This window comes from Aulostomus chinensis, chromosome 7 (assembly GCF_037954235.1).
Source record: "Aulostomus chinensis isolate RoL2024-O1b breed Wild chromosome 7, RoL_Achi_v1.0, whole genome shotgun sequence".
In the NCBI taxonomy this organism is placed as follows: domain Eukaryota; kingdom Metazoa; phylum Chordata; class Actinopteri; order Syngnathiformes; family Aulostomidae; genus Aulostomus; species Aulostomus chinensis.
Genome location: NC_141326.1, coordinates 13,315,005 through 13,338,736, shown reverse-complemented (window position 1 = coordinate 13,338,736; position 23,732 = coordinate 13,315,005). Strand labels below are relative to the sequence as shown.

The window sequence follows — 23,732 nt, the reverse complement described above, 5'->3', positions numbered from 1 at the left end:
TCCATCACAGGATCTTTCTGTGTGGAGTCTGCATGTTCTCCCTGTTCCTGTGTGGGTTCTCTCTGGTACTCCAGCTTCCTCCCACAGTCCAAAGACATCAAGAGGGGACGAGGCTGATTGATACTCTAAATTGACCGTAGGTGTGACTGTGAGTGTGAATGGTTGTCTGTCTCTATGTGTTGGTCCTGTGATGGACTGGCGACCTGTCCAGGGTGAACCCCCCCTCTCACCTGAAGACTGCTGGGATAGGCTTTGAACCCTTAATAGGATAAGCGGGAGAAAATGGATGGATGGATTTATGTTGTTTGTCTGTTTTCTATTATTGTAATATTGGTTGTTAGCCAGATATCACACTGAGTAAAACTGCATCAATGACTGAATTACACAAACAAAAAAATAAAGAGAGAAATAGAATTTGAAACTTGTATTTGAAAGAAGCTACTGGGAGTTTGCTGAATGTTCTGTCAAATTACACAGTGCAGGATCGGACGAGCAGAGCTCAGAGTTGGAATCAAGTTTGTTTTCCACTGTCAAACTGAGGGCTTGAAGTCACCCAACATATTTGAATATCATTACCTTCTAAATCTTACTGCCCAAGTCATTTTTTAAAATGTTTTATTATGTTTTGTCTCCAGTTTTTTTTGTGTGTTTTCCGAAAAACTTGAAAAAAAATGACTTCGGTTGTTATCTTAAGAAGGTGACGATATGTTAATGCAAAGAAAACACACACCAGAAGAATCAGTCAAGACGCAAGACCACGCAATGTTTATCAGCACTGATTTCACGCTTGATCTCAGGAGAAGGCAGTCAAACGTGAATAACATGCCGGCTAACGCTCCTTGCCAGCTGTTTACAATGGCTGTTTTGCCCCGGAAATAAAAAAGAAACATAAACTTCAGATGAAGTCACAACTGAGAGAACAGCATTAGAAATGGATTTGCAGTGTGAGCTCAAGCTGAGCTGTCATTAAAGGTTTAGCATCCCAAGCAGGGCAAGTGCTAAGCTACAAGCTAATTATTAATAAGAACCATTGAGTTGGTGATGCTTTCATTTCAGCTTGCTCTCATTGGCAATACAGGACTTGGCTCACTATTCCATCGCTGTTCCTCTCATGCTGCAGGGTTACATATCAGAAATGTTTGATACCGGTACCCCACCACCTCCACCCACCCCACCTCCACCGGCCCCAGCCTGATTACCCTGCAGGCTGCGACCAGCCTCAGTGGAACCATGTCTAATCTTCACAGATGATTTCATGCAGCCATAGGATTTGAATATTTCTCTCTCCTAAATAAAGAATCTGGGTTGTTGACTCCACATGCAGGTTACAGCTTCCCAGCACCTTCCCCGGGCCTTGATGAGCATCTCTTTGAGTGAATATTTTATGGAGATTTTTTTTTTTTTTTGCTCATAAAGCTGCTAAATATGTAGTGTGGGGAGGCCAGAGGCATGCGGGTTGACTGATATACCCAGGGGAATAATTACCTTCCCCATCGAAAGCAATTGTTTTGTTTACACAGCAATGTAACTTTGGTTCAGCAGACAGACATAATGAGAAAAATAAGCTGCCATGTGGAAATGGATTCCCTTAATTGCCTCTGATTGAAGGACTTTGATTCAGACGACAAATGAAGAGGTTTGAAATGGATGCAGAGGAGAGGATTCTATTCTCTCAGTGATTTGGCTGTCATTTAAACACGATATTTAAATATTTCCGTTTGTATCTCACCCAAACATTCCAAATCCTGAATTACCCCGGTTTAGAGGGCACTTAGATTTAGCTGCTGTTTACATGCACTGAGTGTGCTGGATAATGACCAAAATCCTGGATGAGTTCAAACACTGATGAGCCGTTTATATGCATCTTCATATTGAGTCACTGAATAATTCCAAGATCATAGTGCACACCGTGTTAAAGGCCTACTACAACCCCGCAGAAACCGTTGGGGGGGGGGGGGGGGGGCAGCTGGTGTAGTCTGGGCAAAAGTTGCCATAGAACTGTACCAGACAATATGAGGTGAGAAACAACCAAACAAACAGTTCCATGGGAAATAACTCACACTTCTACAGATCCCAAAGCTGCAAACTACCAACTATATCTGGAGTCGGCATCGGCCTTAACGAAATGTTACAGCTGACAGTTACAGAGAGGCACAGAGGCTCAGAAGTGGCTGAGCCGCAGTAACATACTCTAACAGAAGCCGTCAGACAGGGCCATATCTCATTTAAGTAGATATCAGTAGCCATCAATGGCGTCCCAACCCAGTCTTTCACCGGAGTCCTTTAACGTTTCTTCTTGTTTAGTGTCTCACTTCAAGTCGATGTGAAAACAACCTGGGTCACTCCTTGGGGAAATCTTTACATGGAGCAAAAGATCCTGCCTTACATATGTTGTGTCACGTCCTGTGTAATTTCCTGTGTTTGGAGTATAGAGAGACTCTACCAGGATCTTAAGCGCTGTATCAGCGCTCACTCGTGACTCAACAACTCCAGTCAGCAAGTTGAGTCATGTGATGTCACAATTGATGGCTTTCTACGTTGTGCACTGTCATCTGGAAAGCCTCTTGTAGGTCCTGAGATGCTAGCAATCTCATTTAGCTTATCGCTAGCTACGCTGTGCAACATGGACCGACTAATCTTAGCTGCGACCATCAATCTGACGCATGCACGCCGGGCAGTGCTTAATTTGTAAATCACAAGGTACCGGAACGCAAAGTACACATGACACCCCAGGGTGACGAGATGCACTCAGGTCCTGGAACGCACAGAAAAACAACCTGTAAAACCATTGCTTATTTTGTAAATCATAAGGTGCCAGAACGCTGAGTACATATGACGGCTCAGGGGTGAGGGAGGGGCACAGGTCCCGGAACGTACACAGAAAACAACAAACAAATGCCCACTTGCCATGATGGGGGACTTACAAGCCTCCGTTTCAAATAATATCCATGGTATCAATGTTATGACGATAATTCACAGTTATTTAGCCTCCTCTGCGCAGCACAGGTGAATGCCCACATCACCACAGGTGGGACGCAAGAGTCTACAGTCAGCAATTCGATTCTCAACAGGTCCAACTTGTAAAACAAACAAAAAAGAGCTCACAATAAATTACACAAATCTTCCATTATTATTATTACGGTATTTAAAGATTGGCACGGCGGCCTATTATTAGACGGTGCTCACCATTTAGTTGTCCAAGACACTCCACATCACGTTAGACCCGGCTTGGCTAGCTGGAGGTGAACCAGGCTAGCTGGAGGTGAGCCTGGCTAGCTGGAGGTGAACCGGGCTAGCTGGAGGTGAGCCTGGCTAGCTGGAGGTGAACCAGGCTAGCTGGAGGTGAACCTGGCTAGCTGTGGCGGCGCTAGCCTCCAGCCCCGGCTTGGCTAGCTGGAGGTGAGCCTGGCTAGCTGTGGCGGCGCTAGCCTCCTGCTGCAGCCGATTTTGATCGTCAACATGACCGCTGCAGCTGCCCTCGTCGCCGCTTGTGGAGGCTTTTCTGACTCCTTTTAAGCGTCATGCGACTCTTCCTTCTTTTTGAAAAAACAGCAAATTCAACTGTCTTTTCGACATGTTGGCGTTGAAATAGGAGCTGTTTATTTCCTCTCTGCTTGCTCCTCAGAGGCGGCGAATTTCGAAAGGTGATTTGTTTGTGTCGGGGGCGTGGTTTGTTGGCGTCAGCGCATCAACAGATCTCCGACTCTTTCAAATGACGTTGAATCTTAATAAACAACTTGAAATTCTAAGGATTTGGTCTGTAAATTTATCTATGCACATTATTGTTGCATTTTAAACATTTTTAAAACGTTTTCATATTTTCTTTTAATACAAGAGGTACCGGATCTGCCCAAATAAGTACCGAGGTACCGGATCTGCCCAAATAAGCACCGGAACACAGAGAGGCCAAAATTCAGAGGTGCCGGATCTTGTTCCGGCAGGATCCGGCTCAACTTAACCCCTGACGCCGGGTGATGAGACAACTACTGAATTGGAGACTAGTAGGCAAGTCAGTACACAGTATCATCATTATACGCATTGGCATGTATCCGGTTACCATAATGATGATTCCCAAAAACGCTAACCAAGAAACGAGCTCTTAAAACAAGAACTTAAATTCAGCTGAAAAAAAGGAGGAGACGGGAAAACGTGGGCAACACGGAAGGCTAATTTTGCAGAGAGCTTGAGGAAGTCATCCTAAATACACAACAAATATTTGAGTTAACTTTGGTCGAGAGCCGCCATCTTTGAACCTTTCACCATCGTGTTGGAGCCACAAAGATATCGCCATGTTTTGTCATCTTTCATCCAGGAGTGTTGGAAAATGCCACATGATCAGCATATTATATGTACCAAATACATGACTACACATCCATGAAAATAAACCCAGGATGTAATCAAGAGAATTAACCCTTGAGGTCCCGCTGACATCAGCCACTTTACTACTGGGTGAGTAGTAAAAGCTTGTCACAGGATGGACTAACATGCTCAGATCGTTTTTCTACACACAAACAACTGTGACACCAAGGCCACATGACACATCAAAAACATACACACAATGACAGACACACACACACACACAGATTTGTGAGTGAGTGATGGAAGGAGGCGAACAGTGGAAGGAGAGAAGCTCTCCATCCTTCCAGAAGCAGGGACTCATTCCAGTTTCATGTTACTTTCCTTCCCCGTCTTTCCTTTCCAGATGCGACAGTCAAATCAAATCCGTATCTGTTTGTTGGGATGCTAAAACTACCTCCTGTGGGTACAAGTCACTTATCAGCATATCCAATACTCATTTCTTGGTGTTATCACAAGATGCATTGCTGTTCTCAGTGTCTTGGAAGACTTTCTAAGCATTTTCAGCTGAATAGTGAAACAGCTTGAGATGAGGCGCCGGTGAATGAGACAAACACGCCATGACGACAGGGCGGAGGATGCTCTTTTTCAAGGCGTGCTCAGAAATCTGTGTGATTGTATTAAAGGCTTGCAGGAACATCAGGGGACTCTGACAAAAGCGATGTACCTCATATTTATTTAAAATTTCATTTCAGTGACAGAGGGGGAAAAAAACTTCTCGTTTACAGGTCCTGAGGCAGGAGAGGAGCCTCACTCTCAGAGAACAGTCTGATGTTTCAGGGGAAAAGCTTGAGATGAGGCCAGATCCTACAAACTACTTCACTAAATATGATGGAATATTTGGATTTTACTTCTCTGAATGCAAATTAGTGCATTTCTAAAAATATTTTATTCAAACATTTGATCGTTCCGACCTCTTGTCCTCTTATTTGTCCGATCACAAATCAAATGTTTGTTTTTCAGCTCTATTGTCCAGGATCAGTATGTTCACACACCGTGTGCGCCTGTGTGTGTGTGTGTGTATGTGCTACCTGTACAGACACTCTTCAGTTTGATCATGCAATTACGCAACTCCTAAAAGCACCAGTGTCTGCAAGCACTCATCCATTCCCTCAATTTGCTGTCACATAATTTATTTACTGACCTTGAAAAGTCTCTAATAGAATGAGGAAGCCATTTTGAATCGAGTTTTGTTTCAGTTCTATAACAGGCGTTTCACATTTGGATCATCACCCACAAAGTGTTCCTTGTGTCATCGACGTTTCTTGCTGGCGATAAACTGAATAAAAGGAGTTAAAAGGATACAGAACAAAAGTTAGTGTCGAATGACTGAATATCAGGATATGTTCCTGGAGCGTCACAAATTAATTTTCACATCAGGATGAAATTTCCATGGTCGATTGAGGGATAGAGTGGTGACATTGCATGTTCAACCTAATTTTAAGCAGAGTTTGGAAATGTTGCAAAAAGAGAAATGCAATGTAAGGTTTTATTCAAGAAAAAAATAGTTTTCATCTCCAGCTTTGAACTGGGGGGGGGGGGGGGGGGTCAAAAAACGTGTTCTGCAAAATTTAGTTTTTTGATTCCGCTGTCTCCATCAGCTTTGTCTAATGTCGTCACCCTCTGAAAGTGATTGCCTCGGTCATTTTTTGACCTTTTTTTTTTTTTTTTTGCCTAAATCAACTCCTTATGATGTTTAATCTCCTGTTTTTGTGTTTTCTGAAAACCTAAAAAAAAAAAAGACTTAGGCGATTATTTTAAGACGATGTGATACTTCAAAATGCTAACGGTCTCCTTTTTATGTCACACAGGGGACGCGCATCATCCGTATTGATAGGCATTGGTAGTTTCTTAATGTATCAGTGTCTGGCTTCTTCTTATCTGTTGTTTATAATGACGAAGCAATGAGGTAAGCTTATGATTTGTGGGCTTTTCCGAATGTTTTGGAAATACTGAAAAGTGTTACTTTTTCATTTTAATTTATCGGCAAAATTCATTCTTGAAGATCGGCATATCAGATATCAGCAAAAAAAAAAAAATCCAAATATTTTGAACCCCTGTGAAGCTCCTTCTGTATTCAAAGCACTTAACAAAATGACGCCTCATTCACTCCGCGGACGGAGGAGGCTGCCACGCCCCGCACCAACCTGCTCATAAAGGATCTGGTCTCTTGTTAAAGAAGTGAGGACTGAACCAGCGACCTTTGGGTTTCTGGACGACCACTTGCGCCGCCCCTCAGCAGCTACGGTTGGGTGCCAGCCAGGTGTTATGGACAGGTGTGTGTTCTCCTTTAAACCACTGCCGAGCGAGAGATCAAACGCGCACAAGAAAACAAAACTGGATTCTGAATTTGAAATTCCTCCTGTAAAATAGGTCTGGGTGAACGCGTGTTTTGTCTCACAGTAACGACTCTTAATATCAACACCAAGCAGATGTCAATCAATCCTTTTGCACACACCCACACGGCACAATCATAAAATCCCTGCGTACTTCTGCGAGGGCTGCGGAGGCCCTTTTATACGCTGTATGTACTGTCAACCATTTTATTTGAAATTCCTGTCCTACATATTGCCTCAAACCTCTTCACAGTGAAAGAATAAAGCTGCTGACATGACCACAATACCACAGCCTTTAAACCAACAAGCTGGAAAAATCTTTCAAGCCGGAGGAAAAATTTATATTTGAACAATTTCGTTAGAACTTCAAAAGCAATCTTCAGATGAACACCATCGTCCTCAACTAACCGGATCTTATGGACTTTAAATAACAAAGTTAGACGGGAAAGATTTCTAAAGAGAAGAAACAGGGCAAACAAAACTGTGCTTTTCTAAATTTGTTCAAGTTATGCAACAATGTTGAGAAATTTTCAGCACTTGGATATTTAAAAGTAAATGCCTTAAATGGCCTACGCTAATTTCTTGTCATTTTTGATGAAGTTCATGGTGTTTATAAGAATTAGGGTTGTTAGAACATGGGAGAGTTCAACAAATGAACCACAAATGACCATGAAAACACCTCGCGTGTGAGCCAGGCCTCATTTACACTGAGTGGCTCCAGAAACCTTCATCCATCCACTACTATGACCATGGAAACAGGGAAAAAGAACCACATGGATCAGACCTTTGTCAGTGCATCTGTCATTAAAGTGGACAGCTTCCATATTCCTGTCACTGTTAGTCAGACGCTGTACGAAAAATACAACAGTCGTATTATTTTGGTGATGCTGATGCACGTAACTATGGTTACAGATGCTACGAAATCACATTGCTGGTAATGGGGGAAAGAAGCATCAAGGACCAGGTCAGGGGTGAGAGAGAACTCGCCAGTGCACGCACACATAAGTCATCCAGCCTCCCAAAGGAATTCTCCTCTCCAGTATATAACAGACCTGCTGATCAAGGGTGGGTTTACTGGTAAAGAAGAAGTCAAAAAAATTGGACACGGGCAGAAAATCTGATTAAGACCTGCAGTGCAGTGAGTGTTAGAATTCCCTGGAAGTCTACTGGGGGGGTGGACATTTTTCCAAAACATAGTCTCTCATGACAGTCTCGATGACAGTGGTGGTGGGGAGTGTTGGCGCATGTCGGTCCAAAATCTCTCGTTCGTGTTGTGTGGGATTGAGAAGACCATTGATTATGATTCACATGCTAATTTTGACATTCATCAAACATCCAGCGTCCTCTCTGTTCTGAGTGGAAGCAACTGCACCCATTATGTTTCTCCACTAACTTATTTAGCTCCCTCCCTTCATTTGTCCTCCATGCATGGAGACCAGGGATCATCCTCCACATGAAGACTCCCCCCCCCCCCCCCCCCTCATTTCAGATGATCAAGTTTGTCGCTGCAGGAAAAAAATACTGAAGAAACTAGTGAGCACTCAGTGCGCGCACACCTCCAACCAAGGAAGCGACAGAAAATCACCAAAATCAGTGGATGAGTTTTCTTTCCAACCTCCAACGGTGGTTCTCCCAGATCAGCAGCAGGATCCGCACCGTCTCGGGGGTTTAGGGCATCTCTCTCTGATTAAAAAAAGCTGGCCAAAACAAATGTGATATGTATACGGTCGTATCAAGTGTGCAATCACAATTATTTCTGAAAGTTGAAATCATCTTCTTTCAACAAATTTGACATGAAAAGGGCACAATTTAAGTGATGTAAATTTGTCTAAAACGTGTCCGGAAAAATACCGTTGATCGTTGTGTCCTTCCAGTGATGTAGAGCAGTCCTCAGGGTCGACAGGCTCATCCAGATCGCCCCAAAAATTAACCATCAGTTTCTTATAAAATGACCCATCTTTCCACCAAATTTCATAAAAAACATCCGTTAGTTTTGGAGATATTTTGCGAACAGAAACTCATTTTCATTCATAATTCTATTTGATTTGTTTGTTAGCAGGAAATCCGTTTGTTTTTTTTTTGTTGTTTTTTTTTACATCATTTCGCTAAAGTAAGATAATAAACAACAAAAGCAGCACCGCCGTGGTTCAGGAAATAAACCCTAAAATACCAACATCATATCCAGATATCTCTGGGGCTACTTTGGGGGAACTGCCAATTACAGTTTCATTGGTCACTAACTTGAATGCATCAGAGAACATCTGGAGGGGAGCCTGATACACAGATGTCTCACTACAGACCTGCACACGTCGGCATGTGGAAGCTGTGAATTCCCCACAGACGCTAACACTCTTGACAAGCTGCATTGCATGACTCTGAACAGACTCCGCGTTGTTTACATGCGCACGCATGAGTTAGCATTGGTCTCATGTGAAGGTGCTTTTTTTGACCTTCTCATGTGAGATTGACTAAAAATAATGACCCCACACACACACACACACACACACACACACACACGCAAAACACGCAACCTCTCTCATAGCTCTTGCAGAGTAGAAAAAAGTAGTGTTGCTAATTAGGGTTATAAAATCGTTACATACCCGAGAGGGCTTCTGCCTAATTACATGGTTGTGACAGGGCTCAGCCATGCATCATGTTTTTATAAGGGGAATATTTACGATCTGCTTCACCGATTGCATTTTTCTTGGTTGATTCCAAGTACTAATTTCTTCTGTACGTGTGACTTGCCAATACTATTTCTGCCCATTACGATTTCTTCTCAAAGAACTACACTTGACAGAATATAAAAACATAAAAAACAACTTTTCTTCAATGGAAAATCTTATTTTCAAAATAACAGGAATTATTGGTCTGCCATTTCCCCTAAAATTGCACTCAGTTACTGGATATTTCTGACTTGAAAACCTCTCCAGAAAATGTACAAATTAATAAAGTGCTCTCCTAATGGGAAGAGGTACAAATAAAATTCTACTGAAAATGAGTTGCTGTATATCCAGTGTGTCTGAATACTTTTACTTATGGAACAAAAGCAGGTGGACGCAGCAGCAAATGAAGGACAGGAGAGGCAGCAGGTTAGCTCCTGCCTACCAGCCCTCGCCCCTTTACCTTTGTTAGCTTCCTCAAACTGGGCAGCTCAACTGGGTGATGGAGTTTGAAGTGTCTGATTAGGTTTTTGTTGTGACTCCCTCTAGGAATACTTTGCCCTCGCATGTTTTACTGATTGAGAGCCTGAGCCTGAATTTCCACTGGGCACAACGGTGAGGCTCACTGGCTGCGGTGCCGATCACGTTGGTCCACCACACAGCTGCCCGCTGGCTTTGTCAACTTGTTCAGATTCTGCTGATTTGCTTGTTGTCTCGTGTCCTTTTCAGGTCCGTTTTTGCGATCAGGAGCCTTCCAATGTTTTTTTTTTATTTTGAAAGTTGACCTGATTATACTTTGCCATTCATGTGAAGATTTCCTGTCTGGCTCGATCTGCTCTGTGAAAGTTGACGAGCTGTCTGTCAAATATAGACTCACCCTTATTCCTGGCGAAGCAACGCACCGTGGCCAATGACCGGTTAGGAATCTGACCATTTAATGGTCAGGCCAGGCACACGGAAAATGTGCCAGGCAATCAGTTCATCACTTATCTGCATATGAAACCTCACCCACTCCTTCCCGCTCTCTCAAGCCTGCTCACACAGACACATTCCTGAAACAGATGATTAACTCAGATTGCAGCAAAAAGGAGCTGCCAGTAAGTGTGTGCATTATGAGTGTGATGGAGGGTCAAACACTGATATGTTTAGGTGTGTGAGTGTGTCATAACAGAGTCGTGTCAATCAACACTGCCTTGTACAAATTAATAAAGCTGCCTCTGTGTGTTTCTGCCTGGCAACAGCTGAAGGGATGACAGCATTGCCAGTAGAGGCGTTTAGCATGACAGCAGGCATCATTACACAGTCCTCCTGCAGAGGAGAGGAGTCTCCGAGGTGCAAATGTGTCATAAGCATCAGATATTACAGAGACCACTGACAACACCATGAAAGAATGAGGGAACAGAGATGATACCTCACTGTTTTTGGAAGCACGTCAGGCTGTCATTGAAGTCTCCAAGGTCAAAATACTCTCATGGCGAGAGCTTAAAATCTGTTTAGTGTGTAAAAGCCCATCAGAGCAGCGCGCAATCAGAGCAGCACTGAAGAGTGAAGCCAAGCAGAGATGCAAAACCAGCTGCTGAAATTCTTAATTCTGAGAAGGTGTGTGGAGACGATGCGGTGTGCGCGCGCACAAACACACACGCACGCACACACCAATCTCTCTTCAGGGACCACATGCAGGATCTTTGGAATTGGAGACGAATCATAGCCACGCGTCTGATCACCTTACCTCTTCCGACACAAGACGAGGGGAGGTGATGCAGCAAGGAGCGAGGATGACAGCAGTGACGGCCAAAGGTGGCAATATGGTAAACTCTTTCATCTCTTATAACAAAAACACTCTAAAAACAGGCAGACTGTGATAAGAAGAAGCGGAAGTAGCAGTCGGCGATGATGCGCAGCCCCGGTGTAAACAACGCAGTGCTGGAGCGCTCGGGACTCAGACTTCATACGGCAAAAAGAGGAAAGAATGGATGGAAATGACAGCAGCAAAATGATCTGTGGTCTGGGCCAAGAATAGCATGGTTCTGCATCCGTTCATGGTACACTAATGAAATTTTAACTAAATGTTACATTATGCTTCATTAAAGATTTCCAAAGCAGGAACATAACCTTCATTTCTACTTATTTGATTTATGCTGCGACCATCAGTGTAACCGTAGTTCACTGAAAGGGAAGGAGACAGCTCTCGAGTTTGTTTGAACCAATGAACACTCCTGCTACGACTGTAATCATCACTAAAACATTATTCGGTATTCTTTTTTCCCATTGTCATGAATATCGTTATCGCAAACTTTCCTGAAATATTGAGATCTAATTCTAAGGCTGGGCAGGGACATCTTCAAATCAAAGTATCTTCTTTGTCATCTTTGGTGAAGTCCCAAGTCATCCGTTAGGTTTCAGATGCCTTCGTCTGAAGTGGAGAGAAACTCAACAGTGGCCTAAAAGTGGTTTTTGACGCTGCAAACTGACACACCACACCAGAGGTCAAGTATAATTGTTCACGAGCGGCGTAGGTCACATGATTTCAGCTCCTATTGGACCCAGCCCAAACACGATCACACAGGACTCTGTCGGCAAAGAAAGGTTAAGAAACTGTGCCTGAAGCTTAAAACGATCTTAGTTTGAGGACAATTTGAACTAAAACAAACCCCTAACATGAGGTACGCCTGAGCATACGATTGGCTTGGAATGAGCAGGTCTGTGATAATGAGCCTGCTCCGCGGTGCAGGAAGTGATGCGGTGATTCACCAATAATCTGGATCCCAACCGCTGTACAACGACGAAAAGAAAAGAATGAGAGGCCGCTTTGTTTGGCCAGCGGCTTTAAATAATTAGACCAGGACTCCCCACTAGAGACGGCAAATGATTGCGCATTAGGGGACATTTTGGCTCTATCGATTGTGTAGAGGGCAAAATTATGCTGCAAACAAGATACTTATCATGTATCTGGCAACAGACTCGGGCGTCCCGATGGAAAATACCTATGGAAGACATTCATCACCCAGATTGAAAGCCTTTTGAATCTATTTGTATTTATTCAACAACACATTAATTAGTTTTGTCGACTAAGTATGAGATTATTACAGATTATTGGCCCGATTATGGTGGATCGTTGACAAGTCTAACTGATACGAGGGTGAATATGGTTAAATACAAGTGGAAAATGAGGAAAAAAGCAGATAATAGTTCTACGACGGTGGAGACAAGTAGTACAATAAACAGCGGCTCTTTACATGTGAGTGATATTGGCCACCATCCGAACTGATATCTGTGTCTGAGGCTGAAAACCACTGATAGCTCGCTGGGGTACTGAGAGGTGCTTGCCAAAGTTTGGAGGAACAGCTCTCTCCATAAATCCAACAAGACATGCTTTGACACAAACTTGATTGAGCAGAAGTGAACTGTGGCTTCAGGAACCCCTTGCAATGTTAGAACCTCCGTCCTGAAGAGGACACAGCGGAGCGTGCCGAACCACGCGATTGTGTGAGTGATAATCATGATGAAGCCAAAGTAGCTGACATGAAACCAGACAGGCATCTGTCAACCGTCATCAAGGTTTCCTGGGGGATCCCACATGACAGGCCCATGCATAATAGACAAGCGCAAACCTTCCAGCGCCATTAACCTCCTGGAAACCACCACCATTGTGAGGAGAAATCAATTCAGATCGACTGAAACACAGTGGAGTCGGTCTCTTTTCACAAGAATGCGTCTCCTGCTTTAACTTTGCTTTGACATCATCGTTCAATCAGGCGATTCACCCGTCACGTCATCTGACATGTGTGAGTGACTGCATGGAGTTTCCTATGAGCAGAAACATCATGCGACCCTGCCCCTCACTCGTGGAACGACCTCACCAGCACGACTTCAACAGCAACCTTTTTTTTTTTCCATCTTTGCGTGTAAACTCCTCAACTCTTTTAATGAAGGTAACTCCAGCGTCTTTCCAAGTATAAATAAAGGGTTGAAGTGAGATGATCTCGTGACTAAAAAGCTGCCGCACCACCTTGAGTCAGACGTGGGCACAGACGGGTCCAACCCTGCAGGAGTCTGAGAAGGGCCGAGCTACCCTGGCAGCACAATTGATCGCGTTCATCGATGACAGCAGATAAATGACAGGATTTGATCAATTCCCAAAGTCCCGCCCAGGTTATTAGACTCTGCCGTGTTGCCTGATTCCTCCATTAAGTCCAAGAAAACAATCGGAAAAGTCATCAAGGGTTGCGTCCTTGTTGCTGTTCGATCAGGCTCACATTTGCAGCTGCATCAGAGAAATTTGTTGAGTCAACTTTGGTCACTTCCTAAAAATTGAAACGTAAGGTTTACAAGGGCGTGTACAACGTATATTTTATGGACTTGCTCCTGGCTGGGTGCTTCCCAAGAATGTTACGAGATTAAAATGAAGGAAGCGAACAGAGCTCCGGTTCTCGCACCCCCGCGGAGAAAATCATGGAGGAGGTCGCTGATCGAATCCAAAGATAGTTTTTACAGGGATGCAGCTAATAATCAATAATTGTACTGTTATGGGGGGGGGGGGGTGAGAAAGGTAGTACTTATAATTTATTTATTAAATGTGGCGGTGTTGTGATGATTGGTTAATTATCAGGTTAAATACCTGATATAATTATTATAAGAATTATCTGATAATTATCTGTTATCTCAGTACAAAGAGTGAAAATTATCTCCTTATGAGAGTTATTGGCTCTTCATTTCAACACTAACGAGCTTTGTTACTGAAGCATTTAAATGAAGCTTCCGTAACAAGCTTACTTGTGACACTGGGGTCACACAGAGGTCACACATGGCTCCACCCACTGCTAGGAACATTAGCACTAGCTTTAACAAAACAATTCCAACTGCTATGAAAGGTTACTGTTTAAAGTTACACATCACCACTTACTAATGCTAACATTAATTCATTCTATTCATCTTTGCAGAGCTCTGTTTTCTTATCATTGATCAGTTTGTTTTTTAATGTAATTTTTTGTCTTTTCATGGGTTTGTAACGCCCCTAAGCTAAGACAATTTTCTGTCTCTATATCATAGACAGTAAAGTTTTTGGAATTTGGTTTCTGCTTCATAAATCATCCTTTAATCACTTGAACCCTCTGAACACATCACATCAGTAACCGGACATTAAACTGTGCAAAATATGTTCGTTATAATGAGTGGAAATAAAATCACATCCACAAATCAGTTCACGACTGATGGCTAAAAAGATGACCCGAGAGCTCAGACGCTTGGAAAGTTCAAGTACCTCAGTGGGTATCGAGTGTATCTCCGCCGGTGTGTCATCACATGCTGATTAGCAGACAACAGACTCCAACCTGCCACTTACTCTGATGTTATTTCAATCCCCCGACTGACAAATACAAACTCACAGCGAGAAAAGTACAAACTGCAGATCTGTTCCCATGGTAACACGCACCAATAGATCTCAGCTACTGACTGTAGATGAAGATCTTGGTAGACCTTGTGAAAGATAACACCTACACACACACACACACACACACACACACACACACACACACACACACACACACACACACACTAATGATCATGACACACCAGCAAGGTATTAGGCTCCAACACCTGCTTTTTTATTATAAACAGAAACACTGTCAGATTTACTATTTAAATTAATAATAATAATAATAATAATAATAATAATAATAATAATAATAATAATAATAATAATAATAATTATTATTATTATTATTATCATTATCATTATAATTATAATAAAAAGCGAGTTGTGAGAGTTCGGGTGAGACGCTCCAGCCGGGTTGCGGAGCCAAAATGCATCTGTGGTCTTTCTGGATCTGACACTTTCAAAATGATCCAAACAGGAACCAAAGGTGAACACACCTTTGGTAAAGTACGTCCGGGGTGCGCAGGAAAATCCAGCAGAACGCATGATTTTTAAAAAAATTTTAATTTAAATCCTGAGAATGTGTGCGGACTTTATTTAATGCATTATAGTGTGGTGCCAAATGGTATTTGTGTCAAGCAGGTGGATAGATGATGAATAGACCAATGACTTTTAATTCTACAAAGATGTGGGATTTACTTCACCGCTACTTATAAAACAGCCATTAAATAAACATTAATCATGAGCAAATATTCAATCTTATAGAGGTCACAGGATGGAGTTTTTATCTTCTTTATTATTACATTTTTTACCAGTTCAGGAAGGATTTGTCTTTATATTTGCATCAATTGTATCAGGAAAGCCAACGTACCCTTACATCATCCTGATGCTTTTTTTAATCAGTTTTAATGAGGAAATGTGAATGGATATTTTTCAAAAGTTCAACGATGCCATGTCTCATTCTAAAAACTGCCCAGAACATTGTGATTATTCCTGAAAAAAAAAAAATGACAGAGAATTTGACATTTAAGCTTTTCAAATGCCATCCGCACAGCTCTGCCCCGGCATCAATATTCCATTCACAAGTCTGTCAACCCGGGCCAATTAAATTCACCTTTAACCTTTCTGCGTGTGTTTGTCGTGGTAGTTAATAGCTGGGTCCATCCAGCAGCTCTCAGCCTAAACGCATTTGGTATTTACAGAGGGACCTTTGTGTGAACAGGCTAAAATACTCTTAAAGATGAAGGAGTGCAGCATGGGGTCAATCTAAATGGCGTGCAAATGATGACGTGGTGGGTGTCTTGGCTTCTGTAAAGCCAAGTCAAAAAATGAAGCGCTTTCATGGAATGATCCTTCATGAGCCTCCTCCTGCTTCTCCTGAGTGCGCAGACGCTCGCCTGGGCCTCTCGAAGAGTCTGGAGGCCGCTTTGCTGCTATTTCTGTGTTTTCCTCGCAAGGACACGGAAACATAAAATATTTATCTGTGTCGACTATGAAACGTCCCCTATGGATGTGTTCAAGGTTGAGGACCTCGGGGCTCAATGCTCCATGAATGAATAAAAACTTTCTTGCTGAATGTGAAGACACAAGGGGGGGGGGGGGGGGCGGAGCGACGCGGTGCGGTGCTGGGCTCTGCCGTGCGCTCCAGATGCGTGTTTGGGGACGGCTTTGAGTTTCATTGCTTCAATAGACCGAAGGTTTAGCAAGAAGTCGTCAAAATGTTAAATTTGAAGCGGCCCCTGACTTTCAACACCCAGACGCATCAAAATGCCTGCCATCGCTTATACAAGTGTGTGTACTTCAGGCAGCTCATTCCCAACAGATTCATACCGACCAGGAGTCTCAGCATCCAGATCCACTCAGGTCAGCCTGTTTACGCCATCAGAGAGTGTAATGAAGCAAGCAGCAGTGTCTTACCACCAGCAGCCAAGCAGCCCTGGATAAGCAGCATCAGCACCGCGCTGACGGTCACTAACCACCGGGCCAGCATCCCATCCAGCGCCCCCGTCCTCTTCCCGTTCCTCGGCGAGCAGACGGCCACCATCCCGGCATCCAGGATCCACGCCGTCGCCCAAATATAGCAGGGGTCTTTATTATTGTTTACCCCTCCGACCCCGGGGCCATCGCCACCGCTGGAAAGGAGCGCATGTTTGGAAGCCATTGGTCCTCCAATTAATCCTGAATGGAAAACATCTAACGGCGCTGCTGTGATAGAAGGCATCCGATCAACGTGCCCCCGGTGCGAACAAGTGGGGCTCCGCTCTCCATGAGCCAGCTGGGGGCTGCGAGGGTCAACGGGGAAGCGGAGGAAATGTTTATTTGTTCCTTCACCTGTCCCGCTGCGTCTGCGTGTACGCGCGCTTGAGTGTGAAGTCCCTACTGTGACCGCCAGGCGCTCCCCGCGTCTGCTGGACAGCTGCACCGCGACAACATCGGAAATAGCCGTCCGCCTTCAAAGTAAAAGCCTAACATTATGTAGTCAATATAAACACTTTGACAAGTGTTTTATAGCTGAACTTAGTTATTTCATTTATCGTTCTAATTTTGTTAATCTTCTCGAAATAAGCTTTATTTTTCATATTAACACACTTCATTGATTTACTCTGCTACTAACCCTGCAGCCATTTTCTATGTGGTCTTCTGCAGAGATAGCTTTCTTGTTTATGTATTTATACACACACACACACACACACACACACACACACACACATACACATATATATACATATATACACACACACACATCCATCCATCCATCCATCCATCCATCCATCGTCTTCCGCTTATTCCTACTAAGGGTCGCGGGGGGGCTGGAGCCTGTCCCAGCGTCAACAGGCGAGAGGCGGGGTTCACCCTGGACAGGTCAGTGTTTGGACTGTGGGAGGAAGCCGCAGTACCCAGAGAGAACCCACGCAGGCAGGGAGAACATGCAGACTCCACATAGAAAGATCCTGTGCACACACATATGTTTTATATATATATATATATATATATATATATATATATATATATATATATATATATATATATATATATATATATATATATATATATATATATATATATATATATCCTTACTTCCCTGCATTTTCTTTGTCTCTTAAAGCAAGTTACAAATTTCTGTTTGTAAAGGGGCTACATTGAGGTATCAGTAGTTAAGTAGCCAAAATCCATCCCAGTTATCCTCACTGAAGTCAAATTAACATAATTTGTTATATTAAAAACACTGAAAGAGGCTATTTATAAAAGTGTGTCAGAGTAACTCACCAGCTACCTGAATGATACTGTTGCCAAGAAGATGGAAATTCACACAATAATATTCAGCTTTTAACAATCAACTGATTAAAGTCCCCAGTTAACAATAACTAAGCCAAGTTCTTGATTGACTTATATCGGCCTTTTATTTTAAAAACACATCAGGATTAAACTTCCGGTCGTCGCTGGCCAACAGTGATTACCTTGACGCAGACGCTAATAAGTACAAGCAGAATGCGTGTGTGGTGGAATTATGGTCAAAAAGACGTGAAAACAAGTCCGAACGTTCGTACTAAACATTCCACCTCTGGAGACGTGCGAGGAGAAGACGCTCCTGTGTCTCCCTCCACGAAGCGAGCAGCGGCACTGGAGCCGCAAACATCAGGGGAGGCAGCAGTGAGTGGCGCCAACCAGCGCTGCTCTGATGTCCGGGGAGCTGGCGTGAGGTGGGCGCCACCTGGTGGGAGCTGAGGGGAGCTTCACCCAACCTTAACACTGCCCAACAGGTAAAATTCTCTCAGTTCCCTTCCTTTTGGAGCCCAATTTGCTCGGAAAATATCAATGGTTGATAATGGTAAAGTCGTTTTTGGGCTTGTAGAAACCTAATGTCACCTCGGTAGACGCCATCATGAGACCTTGGCAAGGTGAACACAGGTGTAACCTGTTGAACTAATTAGTCTCACACTCCTTGTGCTTTGGGGATATTTTCTAATGTAAATTGTTTGAGCTTAAACCGCTTTAGCTGTGACTGACTGTGGTTGTCAGCCAAGCAAAATGGCCGGCCTACCTTGGTGAAGTAAAGGAACTTCCTGCTATAAATATAAACATAATAAAATGGAAATGATTCTATTATGAACAAAGAGGACATACACTGATGAAGCAAAAGATTTTTTTTTTTTAATTCAAAGTGAATCTTGACATAGTACACCATCAATTCATAATTTGACACTCACCAATAAAGAGTCACCAAGAAGGAACCCGCTTTTTGTGCCAAGTACACAAGGCTTGGTCACACTGAAACTCACTGAGAACTAGAGGGGGGGGGGGGGGGGCGACCGCAAACTGCTAAGACACACATTATTACAGCCAAACAAACAGAATTATCCCAGTCCTCATATTGTTGTATATTGCACAGTGCAGTTGCTACATGTAAAACTAGTGTAGCATTTAAGAAGAAAAAAACAAAACATAAAATCATAAAGCCACACAACTCTAAACATACGGAGAACAGTAACAGTTTCAATTTACCAATCGTGTCTACATATTTGTGTCTTAATACAATAAACGTGAAATGATTAGATAGCTGGAGTTCTACTGTTAATTTTTGTCAGCCCAGTACCTCAATGAGATGTTCACATCCATTTCGGGGAGAGGGTGGTAGTTTTGTTAAGTGCAGGCCAGCGACAGCTCAATCCCCCCCGTTTTGGTTGGGAAGTGTTAGTTGAACAGTCCTCAGGCCTGTGTGGTTATTTAAGGCTGCGTGGCTCCACGGGCCTGGCGAGCTTTAGATCTGGGACTGTCTGACCCTCGGGTGACTGACGACACTACGTGGCTGCAAGGAGACTGGATTATCTTTTCCAAGTAATCAACCTAAAGTGGTTGCAATGGTCGGGGTTTGGTGGGGGTGGGGGGTTTATTGAGTGGGACATCACCGAAGTGAGAAATGAGAAACGCTTTCATCTCATCACAGGTGCTGAGCTGACAGACTAATGAGAAATATGGCGGATCAAAAGAAGCGGCTGTGCAGCACATGGATAAAACCCAACAGAACATTTACCTCTAAGTGATGTACAGGTTACTGTGCCGCGACACACACACACACACACACACACACACACACACACACACACACACACACACACACACACACACACACACACACACACACACACAGCTCTAAATCTTGGCTGCACACCTCACTGAACAGTGCAACCTCTCATTGAAGGATCATTAACACAGTAGCATATTAGACGAGTACACAAAATACACCCATTACTCAAGCAACGTAGCAAAACCATTTTAATAAATTACAAGGATTGGGTCAACCTAGATTATGATTGATGGATAAAGCATTTTTGAAAGAACCCCTGACTGGAACACATGATATCTGCCTATGGTAATAGCTGCATACAAGAACTATCAACACACCCATCACAACTGAGAAAAACAAAACAAAAACAGTTTAACCATCAGAAATCCAACTAATAACTCATCAGCAAACCAAAAACAGATGTTTTGACTTCCACAAATACATTCACGGTGTGACAGTAAAGCTTTGCATTTGCGTCTATTCAGGCCCTATGTTTTTGAGAACTGCTCGGTGTTCTTGGTGAGCGCAAGAAAACTTTCCCTGACGTGTACGTTCTTAGGATTCTGTAGTTTAAAATAAAAATTTTAAAAAAAGATTTTCAAATCTCTTCTTAATATAACAAACAAACCACTTTGGGGTTTTGACAAGTGATCATCGTGAGAACTAGTCTTGACATTTGTGTCTGATTTGATATCAACATCGTCTGTCAGCCACTTGTTTGAAGAAAGGCACTAAATTTTTGTACATTACGAAGAGTTGCAACTGCAGCCCAGTAACGGACACAAGCTAAATCGCCAGGATACAAACTAGGGAGAACAATAATATGCCAACAACACACTGATTACAGAATCCAAGAGTGAACTCAGCCTATGTTTCAAGATGAAATACTGATACTAAAGATGCACACGCGCGCACACACACGCACGCACGCACACACACACACACACACACCAAAAAGCAACAGAATTAAGGGAAAACTCATAACTTCCATTACAGCAGTTTACAATCACTTCAAAAACAACAAAGCCAATATACAGAGGCACTAGCATATAGGAATAGCATTCAATATACTCTATGATCAAAATAAAACCCACTTCTATTGTATCTAGTCGCCAGAACTACAATACAAAGAGAGAATTGCAGGCTAGAATGAGATTAATCCTCTAAAATTCACAGCTACGAAGTGGCAGATAATCAGTACATAGCAGCTTATTATCTATACATTCCAAATACGATTTGCCAAACATAGCTCAGAAAAATAAAACCTCAACCTCATTTTTAAAATAGAGATTTCACAATATACTCCGATGCTGACTAACTGCAACAGTATGCTGGAGGTGCAGGGAGAAGTCGGATCAACCACGCCTCAGAAATGATTGATGAACAATGTCTTTGGTGCTGATTGGAGTAAAAGACCAGCTGATATGACGACAGGTAAAGACGATGCAGCTCCAACTCCACACGAAAATAAAATTAAAAAAACACACACACACACACACACAAAAACCAAAAAGAGACAGAGGATCAAGGCTATGCATCCACCCTGAAGGAATGTATCAAAACTGACGACAGGCTTCAATACACGGACAAAAAGGTTTGTCTCACACGGATATTTTGAAACAATTACTGATATACCTTTAACACTCAATAGCCCAGCAATGATACTGTAGGTTAATAGGTTATTTCAAACACTGAGAAGCACTGAAAGATAAAAACATAAATCTCTTTTTAAGTCTATGCCACTCCCAAAGTCTAAAACATTAAATGCAAGTCTAGCAAAATAAAAATAAAAACACAGCAACCCAGAGCTATCTAGATTGTATTGCAGTTACAGTAAACAGTGACAATACTGTTATGAATTAAGTACTATAGTGAATAGAAATTGATTATCAAAATATCAAATCACTCTTTATATACATAAAAAGCTCATTCAGTCAAAGCCCTAAATGTGCAGCCTCTATATAAAGTAAATCCATACTCTCAGTTAGAAAGCGAACTGAAGTAGAACATCTGCCAATTTCAACACAAACCGAATCCTCGTCTTTATCCACTGAGCCCAACATATTCAGAGTCTGGAGGTTAAGTGCTGCAAGCCCATTTAAATGTACAATCTATAAACTCCTGAAGTGGTGTCATAGACTCCGGTTTTAAGGCACTAGGAGATGGCAGCAGCAGAGTCTGCCTGGAAAAATATTTTTTTCTTTAAAAAAAAAAAAAAAGAAAAAAGACAGGAGCAATCAATCCTGGTTAATACAGACTGGGATGGCTTCAACAGCTCTGACTGGCTAGCACATGCTACAAGGCAACAAAGATAAAGGGAGGCTGAGCAGCGTGACAGCAAACGACAATAAATGATTTTCAGCGTCTCAGAACCTTACTCAAACAACAGATGACAGGAGGTAATGTGCAAAGGACACATTTGTATCTTTTTATATCCTCGTCGTCAACTTTCGCGAATTCATTCACGCGCGTGACGCTCTCTTCTAAAGCTTCGCCATTTGAGTCGGTCATCGTTTCGACTGTCGGCTGGCATGATTTTGCAGGAGTCTCTCAGAGCTAAAGTCGCTCTGACAATCAAACCCAATCATTAACTTTTGAACCTTCCGATTACAAAGGCTGTGAATTTTGTCGTCCTCCGAACATAAAACATCATCTTCTGAACCATGACTTTTTAATTCTTCCCCAAACCCCCATTAAACATTTTAATTCATCCTCCTCATGATAGATATTTGCTTCTTCCTCGTCTTCATCACCATCATCACAAGTGTTTGTGTGGCGCTCTACTGCTTGCTCTTCCCGCCCAGGTTGCAGCCCCAGTACTTCTCCCATTGGCCCTCCTCCCCAAAAGGTACTGCTGCGGCGTCGTCCGGCTCCTCAGATATACGAGAACTGGGGGTGGTGGCCCAGCTTGGTGGGGCTCAGAGGGAACCCTGTGTATGCGGCGGGCGAGGCCATGAAGGGGTGAGGAGGGGGCGGCGGAGGAGGGAAAGGAGGCTTGAACTGGTGGGGGTGGTGGGCAAAACCAGGCTGGTGATGCGGGTGGATGGGAGGGGAGGGAAGAAGCCTGTGTGGGTGGGGAGCAGGATGTCCAGGGTGGTGGGGGTGGGCACTGATACCCACGGTCACCTGGTGAACTATAGCTCCTCCTTGGGGGTGGGATAAACTGTAGCTGTGCTGGAGGAGAGGGGGAGGAGGAGGGCGAGAGGGCAGGATGGGGTGGGGGGCAGTGGTGAGGGGGCCACTGGGAGGGTAAGACAGCAGGGTGTGAGTGGGCAGGCCCTGGGTGTGTGTGTGCGGGCCGGCCGAAGTGTGCGTAGGGCTGCTGTGCTGCAGGTGTGTGAAGGTGTGTGTGTGAACAGTAGGGGGGATGTAGGCGTGCGGCCGCAGAGGCCCATAGTTGCCGTTCCACTCTTTGTTGGTGTGGTTTGACAAATATGGCTGCACCTGGAAAAAAAAAGACAGGACCCCCCACACCCACACACACACACACACACACACACACGTCTCTTGAAGGAATGAAGCTGAATAAGAGTTGGACAACTAACATTTCTCAGTGCGGAGCTGCCAGTTCTACCAGCAGATGTTAAGTCCCACACTCAAGATGTTGAAACCAAAACAGAACCCCACAGGAGCTACAACTCCAACAGACCTGCTGACCTGATGGATGACGTCATAATGCATCCTAAAAAAACGATTGATTCTGGTAACATCAACCCCGCCTTCATATGCTAGCTGCTTTTCGTTGGTCAGTACTGGTAATAGTAACAGGGAACATGAGCTCTCTTCTAAAATCAAAAAGTTGAATATATTAAACCAAAATTCACGACAAGCTGCTTGGTTTGATGAACAAACTTATGGATTGGAGGTAAATCAATATTTACCCAAAAGATGCCAACTAAACCTCAGTATTGTCCACATGCAGGTATTTGTGGATCATA

At 43.3% G+C, this 23,732-nt stretch overlaps 2 protein-coding genes across 4 annotated transcripts in view; both read right to left on the bottom strand.

Annotated features, from left to right (window-relative positions):
- Positions 1 to 17,103, bottom strand: part of kiaa1549la (KIAA1549-like a) — a 100,012-nt gene extending 82,909 nt beyond the window's left edge. For all 3 annotated transcript variants that reach the window (XM_086208551.1, XM_086208552.1, XM_086208553.1), the window contains exon 1: positions 16,647 to 17,103. In XM_086208551.1, the coding sequence (XP_086064677.1) occupies positions 16,647 to 16,950 (304 nt within the window). In that variant the 5' untranslated portion in view covers positions 16,951 to 17,103. The remainder of the gene's footprint in view (positions 1 to 16,646) is intronic.
- A 2,688-nt stretch (positions 17,104 to 19,791) lies between these two features.
- hipk3a (homeodomain interacting protein kinase 3a) overlaps positions 19,792 to 23,732 on the bottom strand; it is a 35,812-nt gene continuing 31,871 nt past the window's right edge. Inside the window, exon 18 of the mRNA XM_086208550.1 lies at positions 19,792 to 23,238. Coding sequence (XP_086064676.1) covers positions 22,669 to 23,238 — 570 coding nt within the window. The 3' untranslated portion in view covers positions 19,792 to 22,668. The remainder of the gene's footprint in view (positions 23,239 to 23,732) is intronic.